We start from the raw sequence: 14,580 nt of genomic DNA, 5'->3' as shown, positions 1-14,580 counted from the left end.
AGATCACCGGTTCCCCTCCTGGCCTCGGTCTACGTGTCAGAAGTGTCCCTGAGAAAGACACTTAACTCCTAACTGCTCCCCCCCGAGCGCTCATCAAAACCACCTGAGCAGCTGAAATTGAATTTCACCCACGGGACTAACAAAGGTCTCCCTTTACCTATTGTAAGTGACCGTTGAAAGCGACGTTCTTTCGGGGTGCTCTTGGTAAACTGTGTAAAGCATTACCCTTAGTTTGGGGTATTTATCAATCTACTTTGAAATAAACATATTGGCATTATTAAATAAGAGGAAGGTAGAGGAGAGACTGGCCCAGAATAATGTGCAGAGGGTGTAGAAAGGTCTTAAGAACATGTTCAGCTACAAGCAATCCACCAGCTTTTATCCCAGCACAACCCATGTTGCCACTCCCACCCCTCCTCCATCAGCACCCCACCCTGTAGGACTGACTGTCACCTCTGACCAGGTGAAGTGTGAACTGAGGAGGCTACACCAGGGCAAGTCTGCAGGGCCCGATGGCATCAGTCCATGGGTGCTGAAGACGTGGGCAGAACAGCTGGCAGCAGTGTTCGAGCATCTCTTCAACCTCTCATTGAGACTGAAGAGGGTGCCCGAGCGGTGGAAGACATCCTACATAGTCCCAGTGCCCAAAAGAGTGTATCCTAGTACTCTCAATGACTACAGGCCAGTGGTACTGACCTCACACTTCATGAAGACCCTTGAGAGACTAGTTCTGCAGCACCTACGGCCTCTGGTGAGTGACTCCCTGGACCCTCTATAGTACCCTCTACACTAAGAAGGGGAGCAATGTGAGGATCATGTTCTTCAACTTCTCTAGTGCGTTTAATACCATCCAGCTCCCCCTGCTTGCTGAGAAGCTTACATCCATGCGGGTGGACCAACAACATGGTGGCCTGGATTACGAACTATCTAACCCTGAGGCCGCAATATGTCCAGCTACAGGGCTGCCAGTCCGACGTGTGTACGGGAAGCACTGGAGTACCCCAGGGAACTGTGCTGTCACCTTTCCTGTTCGCCATCTACACTTCTGACTTCAGTTTCAGATCTGTAACATGCCATCTCCTGAAGTACAGAGGTGTGGTGGAGAACTTTATTAGATGGGCTGATCAAAACCACCTCTTACTGAATATTAGGAAGATCAAAGAGCTGGTAGACACCAGACGGAGTAAGAAGAGGACCCCTGGACCCATTACCATCCAGGGGGAGGAGGTAGAGATTGTGGAATCCTACAAGTTCTTGGGCGTCCACCTGAACAAAGATCTGGACTGAAGAGACAACACAGAGGCTGTCTACAAAAGGGGACAGAGCAGACTGTACCTCCTGAGGAGGCTCAAGTCCTCTAATGTGTGTAGTAGGCTATTGAAAATGTTTTACCCGTCTGTAGTAGCCAGCATCTTGTTTTATGCAGTGGTATGCTGGGGAGGTGGCATCAAGGCCTGGGGAGCTGAACAAGCTCAATACAATCACAAAGAAGGCCATGTCTGTTGTTGGCCTCCGAATGGAAGGGCTGCAGTCAGTTGCAGAGAGGAGGATTAGGGACAAACTAAACTCCATCCTGGTTAATCCCTCCCATCCACTCTTTGGCGAGCTGCAGGATAGGGTGAGCACCTTCAGCCAGAGGCTCACTCTCCCGAAGATGAAAACAGAGCGGTACAACGGTTCTTTTATGCCAACTGCCATCAGACTGCATAATGCATGAGAACTCTTTCCTTAGCAAATGGTTCTGTGTCGGCCCTGTTCTTGTGTGATTATGTCCATGTGTGTCTTATGTGTATTTGTTTGTCTTGTATATTTTTGATTATTTATTTTAATGTATTTTATTATTTATTATTAAAAATAAATTATGAGCAAATGAGCCAGTTCACTTCCATTCTAGACGAGCAGGCTTTGGTCAAGCTACTGTATATGATAAACTTTGTTGAACTGACATGTTTGATACCTGAGCATGCATTGGTTACTCTCTCCCCTGCCACCGTGCATTAAAACCGGGAAAACATTTGTTATTTTAGATTTTAGCGTTGGCTATTCAAAAATAGCAAATATAAGCTCACAGCGCGTCACTTCATGCCACGCTGCAAGCTTGTACATCTGCATTTTTTGAACATTTTTGAATAATCTTGATGCATTTTTTAACGCAAATCTTCTCTTCTGGGGGGTCTCTGGCACAAGACAATTTCAGATGGGGGATCAGCGGCCAAATATATATATCAATTTGGGGGTCCTTGGCATGAAAAAGTTTGAGAACTACTGATTTGGAAGGCATTTGTAGAATCAGGTCTTAATGGGTTAATGTAACAGCTTGAGAATTAATGGGAGTGAACGTTAAATCTCACCAGGCTTTTTCAATTAAGTGAAGATTTCATTTGCAATGTAGATGGAATACCACCCCCCCCCCCTGCTGTTGCAGTCCAGCCAAAAACAAAACAAAACAAACAAGTTGAATGGAATGCATAATTCAAATAAGTGGAACGGTGTAAATCAATACCACATATCAGAGGCATTGGGGTTGTGATTACAAAAGGCAACTACATAACACAGACGATTAGTTGGCTGTGTGTGTGAGTGTGTGTGTGTGCGTGCGTGCGTGCGTGCGTGCGTGCGTGCGTGCGTGCGTGCGTGCGTGCGTGCGTGCTCAACAAAACAGTCATGTCTCTCTCTGGTAGTTACAAGGACCAATTACTAAAGTGATTTAATTATCTATCCTGTCCATGTGTGTTAAACTAGATATTAAGTGCTTTAATAATGCAGCAAGTATATTAACCAGGGCCATTACAATGGGTGTGATTTTAAAAGCCAATTAAATGGTGCATGGTACTGTACATGTATGTGTCTGTGCAAGTGCGTGTGTGCGTGTACAGTATGTGTGTGTGTGTGTGTGTGTGTGTGTGTGTGTGTGTGTGTGTGTGTGTGTGTGTGTGTGTGTGTGTGTGTGTGTGTGTGTGTGTGTGTGTGTGCGCGTGTGTGTGTGTGTGTGTGTGTGTGTGTGTGTGTGTGTGTGTGTGTGTGTGTGTGTGTGTTCTTACCACACAGCCTGACCAGGTGTAGCGCGTGGTGAGGTTGATGACCTGGTTGTTTTCAGGCCTGAGAACGGCCTCCTTCTGGTAACAGTTCTGCACATGGGAGCAGATAGGAGGCGATCAGACATGTTCGCACAGAGAAAACAGACGTGTCATGGATGGCTATTCTTTAGGTCACCCCCTAACCCCCAGGGGTCCTTGAGGGGGTCCCCAGCAAATGTAGTTAATATACCATAAAGATCTGTTTAACCGCTTTAACCCTATATATCTACAAGCTCTGCAATTTTCAAACTATCTTGGGAAAAACCTTTTTTTTTTTTTTTTCACAAAACAAATCTTGTCTGCCACAATTTCTTTTTTGATGAGGGGTCCACGGCCAAATACACACCAATTCGGGGGTCCTTAACATGAAAATCTTTGAGAAACAGCTTTAGGTAGTCTGTTATGCTATATGAACCTGGAAACACCCCAATGACACGCACACTGTTAGGCAACCCCCCGCGTATTCCCACGAACATCCAAGTAATTTGTCTATGTCAACATGGTTTAATAGACACAAGGGATCACAACACATCCTGTGTATAAATAATTTATAGTGCTTTAATTAAGGACATCTCAAGAGTAGCTAAGTGGAAGAAACTGAAGGTCTGCCTTGATTAAATGGCATTTTGACATGACATAATATTTTACATTATTTATGAGCTAGAGAGTAGAAAACTAACACCAGCCAAACACTAGTTGGCCAATACCCAACATCAAGTGTACGGCAATTTAGTGAACCTATTCTGTTATTTTCTGTTCTATTCGATTCGATTCATTTCTTGACAAGTCAAATAGTGAAGGCAACTTGATTTACCAGCCCTTGTGGCATATAGACGGAAAAGGTTTGTTTCCTGACCTGAATACAGTGTCATAGACTGATGACATGTCATGAGAGTGAGAAAAAATTAACCGAAAGCTGTGTGCCCTACAGGGAAGATCATGCCATTTATAACTCCCTGGATTTTATCCTTGTAGTCCAGAACAAGTCTCTCCTAATGCAGAGCTCTAACAACTAACACTAAGCCTGGATAAGATAATTATTTGATGCATCTGCCCACTTCCAGATAGTCACTTGTGTAATTGAATTGGCTTGGAGTCACTTGCTGGTCGACCACAGGCTAAGGTCACTACGTTTTTTTAATGGCGTGGCACCAAAAAGGGCCAGCTGTGTAGAACAGTGTTGGGTCTGTATGCAATGGCCAATCACAGGCTAATCATAGCTCAGTAACAGTAGCAAACAATGCTCACATCTCAGCTCTTAACTCATTGGTCATATGTATAGGCATTGTTCAAGATTATATCCCACAAAAAACTACACAGCTCAGTTTATGCTGCAATCAATCACAGCTCAGCAACATTACCACATACAACTTGCATTAGGATCTTAGCTCATCATTGGTAATCACTGATGGATAGGCTTTGTTCAAGATTCTATATCACTGTAGCATGTAGCAGATGGAAGAAAGCAATTCTCCCACTGCAATAAGCTGAAGCAATGTTTTAAGGTGTAGGCTAGTGCTTCCATTAGCATGTTATACATATTTGTTGATGTGTAGGCATTGTTGAAGATATATTCATATCTCTTCGCCAGCTCAGCTATCGCTGCTAAGCTCACGTTAGCACATTTAGAACATCATTGCTACTTTGTTCTCAAACTGCACACACTTGCTATCCATAGCTACAGATTGCACTGGGAAGCCACGCTGTTATTAGACTCTGTCTTGTTTTTGGAAGGGGGCCTGTGGGTTGGCATGAAGAAGTATGCGGATATTTCAACCCGAGTGGTGCTCCCTTTAATACAGAGTTCTTTTTCCTCGCAGCCCAAGAGACACAAGGGATATCAGCATCTCACCTTCTCATGCCTCTTGTACACAGCTGGCCACTGTGTGCTGTCATCAAAGTAGAGCAGGATGTTCTGACAGCATCGAGACTGAGCAGGAGAGAGAGAGAAAGAGAGAGAGAGAGAGAGAGAGAGAGAGAGAGAATGTGAGATAACAAAAGAGCAGAGGGAGAGAGATTGAAAGAGAGCCAGGAGAAAGAGAGGGAAGGAGGGAGAGAGAGAGAGAGAGAGAGAGAGAGAGAGAGAGAGAGAGAGAGAGAGAGAGAGAGAGGGAGTCGAGGGAGAGAGGGAGTCGAGGGAGGGTAGGGGAGGAGAGTGAGAGGGTGTGAGATTTATACGACACAATCTGGTTCAAAGTCCGCAGGCTAACAGGACAGCAGGATGAAAGAGCAAAACAGGAATAGAAGGCTAGAGAAAAGGGAGGAAAAATGTAGGAGAGGAAAGGAAAGGAAAGAGGACAAGTTGAGAGGTGGAGTGTGGCAGACAGGAACAGCCGGAGGAGGAGAAAGCTCACGGAAGAAGGGAAGAGCGATAGCGTCAATTTAGCAGAAAAGGGAAGGGAGAAGGAGAGGCAAACGGAGTAAAGTGGAACAGAGAGAAAGTGGCAGAAGTCATGAAAGAATATCTCTAAAATATTAATGATTTCCGTGATAAAGTATAATCTACTTTATAGTAGATAGTAGAGTGGCGAAAAAACTGAAGGAAACCAAAGTGACATGCATTCTCTCTCTCACACACACACACGGCCATAAACATTTTAAATGCTTTATTTGAATGCAGAAATTACTTCACAATGAAAAGGATTCAATTAATCTAATACATAACACACAAATGCACCCACATACACAATAAGTCACCCTACCTTCGGGTAGCGGAACCGGAAGTCAAGTCTCCCAAAGTCGGTGAGAAAGCAGAAGCGTGTGAGAAACACCCAGTCCTGTAATCACATATGAAAAGAGAGGAAAGGCAGGATTAGAGAGGCATTCATTGTCACTGTATTTGCCTTTTTCGCACATCCTACTCACACATGCATAATATAGACGCTTTAACACATCCTCAGAGAGGCGAGAGAACATGACATTCAAGTGCAGCTTCAATGCCATGCTCAAGGGCTTTTTGGCAGCGAACGTGGGTGCTGTACTATACTGTAGCTGTGATACCTGACAACCCCCTCGAGCGCCAGGTGGGAGAGGTGAGTAGACACTCGGAAAGTGTGTGTGTGTGTGTGTGTGTGTGTGTGTTTGGGGGTGGAATAAAGCCAACAGATCATTGAAGTGAAACACTTAAAGGAGTGGTTCACCCAAAACATTACTTATTTTCTATCAATTACACACCCCGTGAAACCTTGAATTCATGGAGAGTTTTTAGTTTTTGTCCCGTTCCTAAGCCAATAATTTGATGACCGGAGGAGACTCAAAAGAGTCTCCATTGAGTCTCCTATTGACCGATGACCCGGTCATCAAATTATTGGCTCATGAATGGCTCAAAAACAAAAAAATCTCTATGAATTCCGGCTTCATGGGGTGTGTAATTGATAGAAAATAAGTGATTTTTTGCGTGAACTCCTTTAATAAATATTGTATTTTCTTTAGAGGGAATTGAATAGTTTATAATTTATATCTATTAATATTACCACGCTCTCTGTCCTATTGTGCTAGATGTGCGGTCCTGTCATTACTGTAAACTACTTTAGCCAGGTGCTCTAGTGTCACGTAGCCAGACAACTATTCCACAATCTTCGAATGCTTTATAGTCTGTAACTACACCTCCCGAAATCCGAGAACGGAAGCTGTCACCTGTCTGTCATTTCCGTTCACAAAAATATATTTTAAAATAATCTTTACATTTTATTTTAGAATTTCCATTTATGATAAGCAGCAAGCTCTATATGCTTAGCTTATTTTGATTTATATTAGGCCAAATTCGCGCAACTGTAAAGACGAAACGGAAGCGGGGAGGAGACGTCACATCCACTTTATCCTCTGATCATTTTCAGAGCTTCCGTGTGTATTGTATGTCTTTATAGGTCTTGATGAATTGAATACACAGGACCACACACGGCCATTGTCCATAAGCATATGCACCAAATGATGATGCCCATTTTGAACTTTCCCAAAATGTAACCTGTTTATTAGCACTTTTATCAACACCGGAGATTCGGAGTTTGGCCTATGGGAGCTATCGTCGCCATGCTTACAGCCTTCCCCATGGTTATAGCGCCCCAATCTATGGGATGAATGATCAAACTGCGCACGGCCACTGACAGAGAACGCTGCAAACTTATAAAGGACTTTCATTTACGCCCCACACACACTGCGTTTCATGAGAGGGAGGGCGCTTTGGATATCATCTTCATGCCACAAGCACGCATATTCACACACGCAATGTTCTAATCAAGGTGCGACGGGTCCGGCCGTGTGTGTGTGTGTGTGTGTTCGTTGTGGGTTCGCGACGGCGCGCACGCGTGTGTGTGTGTGTTGGAACTGTTTATGAGCGGGTGTTGTTTGTGTGTTTGCTGTGGGTCCATGACGCGCCGATGGGACACACGCGTGTGCGGGTCCGGCCGTGTGTGCGTGTGTGCGTGTGTGCGTGTGTGTGTGTGTGTGTTTGCTGTGGGTCCACGACACGGCGACGGGACGTGCGCGCGTGTGTGGGAACTGTTGCAGGTACCAAGTACACAGTCACTTTCTATCCCGGATATACTGTCTATGCACAGCGCATAACCCAAACTGCGCATACTTTGGGTGCTCATATCCCCGGACGGGTATGGACTAGTGCCTATAATTGATCAATGCAGTTTTTATGAAGCAGTACAGTGCCAAGAGTGTAGGGGAGGAGGGGAGCTCGGTGGTGCCATGCTCTTCCAACTAAACAGTACAAGACTATGAAGTACAGGAGAGCAGGAAGAGGTGGGGAGGGAGGTGTGTGTGATATCAAATGTGAGCTTACCATAATCACAGTAATCCTTAATCATATTCCATCATATTCAAGGGCTTTTGGACTCCATAGAGCACTGCAGAGGGGAGGTGTGTGTCTCTGTCCAACTGATGCTCGTTGACGCTCGTTAACGTTATATACATCAAGGCAATTATGTTTCTGCACTCATTTTCGGTTTTGGACAAGAATTTTTCTTTTGGTCCTAAAAAACACAGCTTCAATCGATTAATTGATTAATCGATCGATAAGGTTATCCACTATCAATTAATGAATTAATCAATAATTTGCATCCCTAGTTGAGGTGATCAAGAATTGAGTTGAATTGAACAATCACTATTCGTTTTGATAATGGTTACATTGTCAGAATTCCACTTAAATTCTGCATAAAATTACTGACTCATCCGGTAAGGTTTTATTAAATCCTTGATTTATTACAGGCTTGTAATATTCTAATAAGCAGCCTATAATAACTTATAAAAGCAATGGTGTTTTTCCACTGTCTGGCACTGGATGATCACACCAGCCTTGGAAAACGGCTAAGTGTTCATATGCCCGTTGGTTCAAGGAAAAGATGGTACAGTACAGGAAGTAGCATAAAGAGACTGGGGAGTCACCAATGAGACAGCTGCCTAGTATAGGTGGTATAGTATAGAAGGGATGGGTCATAAGTAAGGGAAGGGGGGAGGGGCGCAAAGAGACTTGTCCTACTCTTAATATTATTCAGCCCATAAGCTTGGCAGCATGAGAGTAGATAATAGTGCTGATGGCATAGTTCACTGGGCTTACATAAGACACTGCGGCATCGGCAAAGGTGGGTATCAGTCAGGAGAATACACGTGTATATATACATATCATAGAGATCCATACATCCACAGATATGTGTATATGCACCATGGTGAAGCAGAAGGAGAACAACGGTGCTAATAGTAGGTCTCTGTAAAACTAACCGGGACATGTGCACCCCCCAACACACACACACGCACACACACACACACACACACACACACACACACACACACACACACACACACACACACACACACACACACACACACACACACACACACACACACACACACACACATTAAAGAAGTATGTAATTACTACAGGTCATGTGCACCTGCCTCAGAACCCCCCCCCCAACACACACACACACACACACACACACACACACACACACACACACACACACACACACACACACACACACACACACACACACACACACACACACACACACACACACACACACACACACACACTCACACACATACACACACACACACACACACACACACACTACTATCGAGGGCTGTGTAAGAGCCAGAATGTGACATAATAGGGATGATATAAATATGGCATTGTGTCAACTGCATCAACTTCTTTTAAAAGTTTCTTACTGAGTGCACAGTAAAGTTAGTTACTTTAGTTCCTTAAAAATGGGTTTAATCATCTTTCTCAATTGTATTTTCACAACTACTTCTCTTGTCTGTTTTACAGTCTGTGAAATATTGCTCAGGCCTTTAGGGGGATCATCGCCTAATGAACAAGAAGAGAGTTTTCAACTCCTTTGATAAATCCCTAATTTCACTGGATAACGGTTAAAACTTTGATACTTTTTTTTGTATAACTTTACTTTGATACATTTCTATATGATGGTACCTTTAACTTTGGCAAACCTTGATTCAAATAGGTTAGGTACACAATGTTACCTTCAGAAGCAATCTAATTAGTTGGGCTGTCATAAGTGCACAATAATAATGGTCCAGAGTGAACAATCACAGTCTTCAGTTAGTTAATGAAAACCCTGAGGTAAAGACTCAATCATAATGACCAGAACATTCCAGTCTCTGAACCACATGGGGACTGTCTGCCACACATCAAGGAAAAGAACAATAAAATCCAGATATACAGTAGTCAAAACAGGCCGTCCCTCCATTAATGACCAGAACCTTTAAGTCTCTGAATGACATGGGGACAGCCCTCCATATCATCAAGCAATGAAAGAAGTATCATACAATACAGTTAATAAATCAGGCTATCCCTCTAACCTGTGCACCTGGGCAAGAAGAAGTACAGTATATTGAGAAATATATGCTTTGGCACCTGTTTCCATCCTCTTTGTCGGTATAATGAAACAGTGTCCTGCATAATGTTCTAAAAAAACTGGATAATATTTTAACAATGGGTTGACACAGTCCTGGTGCTACAAATATGGGTTTGTGAAAAAACATTCTTTGAGCCAAATCTTGGACTTTTTCCGTTCAGCCGCTGTTCTCTGTACTTGAATAAATAAAACCAACAACCTATCTCAGGGATGCATCTACAGTACCATTGTTAAGATCATCTGGGGGCTTAACATAAGTTTTTATCTGCCCTACAGTAGGTTTGGTGGAAATTGCTTTCTGTACAACATAATCGAACAAAGCACACAGTTAAATCCATTATGGGTCCATTCATACACTCTCAGAGTGTATCTGTATAAACAATTTGGATTTTACAGCGTAGCAATAGTGGCAAACAGACCAAGATCCCCTATGCTTAAGAGATATTGAATGGAAACTGTTGGTGTGGTTAGTTTTTTTGAATCCCCAAGAGGCATAAGTATAATAATACAAGTGTTATATTCTTTATAAAGTATGTTATTTAGATAGATGCTAGGTTTAATGTCTACCTGCAGTTACTGTACATGGTTGCTTGGTAAGGTATTTACCTGACTGCCTACTCTATTGTTTGACCTACAGTAGGGTTCATGCTACTTACTATCATAGGGGCAAGGGAAGGGTGGGCCATCGTTTGATTGAACACTATTGAGAATTGATTCTAAAGGATAGAAGCACAAACAAGCCAGTGCATACATCTGATTGGCCCACAGTTTGCACACTCATATCTGACTGTTCTGAGTGGTGTCAATCAAAGAGGAAGCACTATTTGGATTGGACTGACATTTGTCCAACATGGCATCTCAAATGTGTCAATGAAAACCTCAATCTTTAGCAAGCTAACACCATGGAAAAACCTGCAAACTATAGCACCATGAACAGACCGTGTTTGTTTATGTATTTGTTTGTGTGTGTGTGTGTGTGTGTGTGTGTGTGTGTGTGTGTGTGTGTGTGTGTGTGTGTGTGTGTGTGTGTGTGTGTGTGTGTGTGTGTGTGTGTGTGTGTGTGTGTGTGTGTGTGTGTGTGTGTGTGTGTGTGTGTGTGTGGCAAGACAAGACATGACACAACGTTGAAAGGGATCTATACTTGGTGCCTGTTTTGGTAAACAATTACAAACCAGCGGACTGAAAATCTGACACATACTTGGAACCGTATTATGACTGACATGTTTGTGAAAAAGTCTATTCTGCGGTTTCAACTCAGCTATTCTAATACTGCAGGTATTATATTTGTGATGTGTTTATTGTGGAAATTCATATAGTGATGATAATTAGAATATGATGATGTGCAGCCTACCCCCACAATTCATAAAGAACAGCTGCTTTATTACATAGAAATTAATCAAAAATCACTTGCGCACCACCATGAACAATGACAGACTGAGTGACCTTGGAGTGCTGTGCTACAGTAAGTGTGCCACACTTAATGTGGAGTCCAAGAGAGCGAAGGCCTTGGATGTAGTAGATTAGTTCATATGGTCATTTAGTAGCCGACTTGGAAACCACAAATTGCTGTTTTTAGTTGTTTTGGTCATTGCTCTTCTAAATTGTGGGCACTCCCCACTGTTTGAGAATGATTGAGTACTGCTTATTCAACTTAACACTGATAACTATACAGAAAGGAATAGATCTTCTTTAATGAACACTTAATAAGAACCATTATGATTCTAAACAGCTGCTTTAGGTAAGGTGTTACACAGATTATTTTATTACTATTGCCTCAGTGCCAATTCCACTTTAAAAAATACTGTGTGCTGATTGAGTTGAAGAGCACTGATTATAAGGCACTTGTTATAGCAGCTATTGTTCCCAGTCCCACTGATAATTATCTCCACCAGCCAGAATGCAGGGCAAGAGATTATTTAATTTAATTTAATTTCAACCTTTATTTAATTCTCGGAAAACACACTGAGGGCTGAGACCCTCTTTTCCAGCGGTGCCCAGATTCTGAGAAAAGCAACAATATGAAAAAAAGCTGTACTTAAGCAAAGCCTGTAAGGTGTTTATGTTTTCATCCTTGTCTGTCTGTTTGTTTATATGTGTCTGTCTGTCTGTCTGTCTGTCTGTCTGTCTGTCTGTCTGTCTTTCTGTGTGTGTTTTGGGCTCATCTTGTTACTGACTACTACTTATTCTACTCAACAGATAGTATACTGTGAAATCAACTGATTTTGTTTATATAAATGACAGATTCATGACAGATTCTTCTCAAATTTAGCAGAACACAGAAGCACCCAGGAGGAAGTGGACTAAGAAAGGGGAGGAGCCAAACCGAGCTCCTGTCTGATGATGCCCCCAAAATTAAAAAAGGAGAAAAAAATATTTTTTACCGAATGGGTTCCCAGATTGTATAAAAAGTGACATACTATTTGTGTCACAATTCAGAGGCCATGCACTTTGTAGGATGTATATTTGAAGGCCTGTCCATTTTGTAGGCTCCTTAAAATACTTTGCACAGTGCATTTTGCACCAGCCACATCAGCTTCAACAGGAGAGCAATGGCAGAGTAAAACACTCACGCTGCAAATACGTTTCAGATTTTTTTTTACTCGAAATTTGTTGTTTAAACTTCAAATCTGTGATCCATTTATCAAGATGGAGCCTACTTGAAAAGATGCTCCGATGCTTTCAGAGAATTCGGAGAGCTGACATGTCTTGCCAGAGAGCTGAAGCTTATTCGTGTACCATGTACACTACTCAAAGCAGCCTGTCCTTGGCTAGTCCTTTGCAAATGTTCCCCTTGTTTCGACATCTCTGTAGTCACGACTGAGATGTTGTGGGTATAATCTAACAGGCAATGGGTTTATGTTGGTAGATTAGATATTAAAGTATACTACAGATTCAAGTACACAATTGTTCCTTTCTTAGATTACCTTTTTGCTGTTCAAATGTGATCCTTTGTATGGTCCTGTTAATGTGAACCTTTCAGTAATATTTTTAAAACATGCATCATTATCCTCAGTCCTCAGGGATTATTAAGACTAGGCCGTTTTAAATCTGATAGTGGTTATTTGCAGAAGACATTATTTTGCATTTCTGTGAAATATTTTATTTTATGTTTTTATTGTTCCAAGGAACATCACATTTGAGGAAACAAGCTCATTCTCTGGTGACAGCAGGAGGACTTCATCCATAAATCTACATGTTTATTCATGTATTATGTTAAATTCGTGGTCTTTATTATTCACTGTATTCATTCCATTCATTCTATTCTGGTTATTTATATTTCATAAATAAAGATTGTTTGTGTGTGATCGAGTCTGTTTTAAGCTCATTAGAGTTGTATTATACACAAGTACATAAATAAAAGATTACTTAATAAACAAATGTACAAAGTCAGAGATAAGTGTCAACATAATCACATTGTCTCACCACCCTGCTTCACATCTTCCTACCTCACCTGGGTTCAACATGGTAAAGTACAGTACGGTGCCGATGATAAATCAGTGCCTAATAAATAGTTGCTTTCAATTGTCCCTTAAATGTTTATTCTTAGAAACAGACTTTGTAAAAGTTGCCCCCAAAGCAGCATTCTACATTTATTTATTTCATATAGTACGTAGTCCATGTAGATCCTGCACATGAAACAGATGCACTTAACAAAAAATAAACGGTAGTATGAAAGGGGATTACAATGCACAGCACACACAGCTCATAGAGCAGCGAGTTTTGTTGCACAATCACATTACCTGGAGTACAAGGCCTCCGTAGTCCTGTTGCATTGCACAATTCAGGTGCGTGGCCCCCGACTTGGGACACAGACCCTTGATGACAGCTGACACACTGGGATAAACCTTTAACAATGTGTGTATCTTTGTAGGAGAAAGAGGTCTATGCTGGCCTTCATTTTTGCTGTTGCCCTCGGGTTGCCCCCTATTTAACTGTTGTTCCCCCCTGCCCCCACCCCCTCTCTCCCCTGTGAAAATACTCTGGATCTGCCCTTGCTCTGGATAAAAGCATTCGCTAAATGCCTAAACTGTAAATTATGAATTATACAGTAGTACCTTGGCAGCAAGTTCTTTAAAGCACTGCTTCTCAACGTGGGGTCCAAGAACCCTGAGGGGTCCTTGAAAGGGTTCCAGGAGGTCCCTAGCTAAATTAATGATAGTATATTAGTAACCAAATAGACCCTTACGTGTCTGTAAATCTGAGAGTATACAGGGAGTGGGACCCGTAATGGTCCTTTAGTTTAGTACACTCTCAAGAGTTAAATTAACATAGGATTTTACAGTGCAGACTGGGGGGTACCAGAAACAAAAATCGTATCAATTGGGGGTAGGTGGCCTAATACTTATCAAACTGTCGGTCCTTGAAATTAAAAAGGTCATTTTTTTTTTAAGGACGCTCTAAGCATGGTCCAGCAGCCAAATGTGTCCTTTCTCCAACTGTATTGTTTCCTGACTTCCAGTCAGACCACACACACGAGAACTGTTTGCACGTTCTTCAAAGGCTCTCAAACAGAACCGACGTGTTCATTAAAGCTGCCCTCTGGCTTGGCTGTTTTTGACTTTTGAGCTTTCACCAAAATGAGGGAAAAAAAAGAAATAGAAAACATCAAATCCCTCGGG

General features: G+C 42.3%; 1 protein-coding gene across 1 annotated transcript in view; it reads right to left on the bottom strand.

Annotated features, from left to right (window-relative positions):
• tmem145 (transmembrane protein 145) overlaps positions 1–14,580 on the bottom strand; it is a 56,196-nt gene that overhangs the window by 33,408 nt on the left and 8,208 nt on the right. The window contains exons 2-4 of the mRNA XM_084052456.1: positions 5,780–5,854; positions 4,930–5,007; positions 3,042–3,128 (exon numbers count right to left, since the gene is read on the bottom strand). Coding sequence (XP_083908582.1) covers positions 3,042–3,128; positions 4,930–5,007; positions 5,780–5,854 — 240 coding nt within the window. The remainder of the gene's footprint in view (positions 1–3,041; positions 3,129–4,929; positions 5,008–5,779; positions 5,855–14,580) is intronic.

This window comes from Gymnoscopelus microlampas (assembly GCF_963454915.1).
Source record: "Gymnoscopelus microlampas genome assembly, chromosome: 3".
In the NCBI taxonomy this organism is placed as follows: domain Eukaryota; kingdom Metazoa; phylum Chordata; class Actinopteri; order Myctophiformes; family Myctophidae; genus Gymnoscopelus; species Gymnoscopelus microlampas.
Note: the sequence above shows the minus strand (reverse complement) of the source record. Positions and strands in the feature narration are given on the sequence as shown.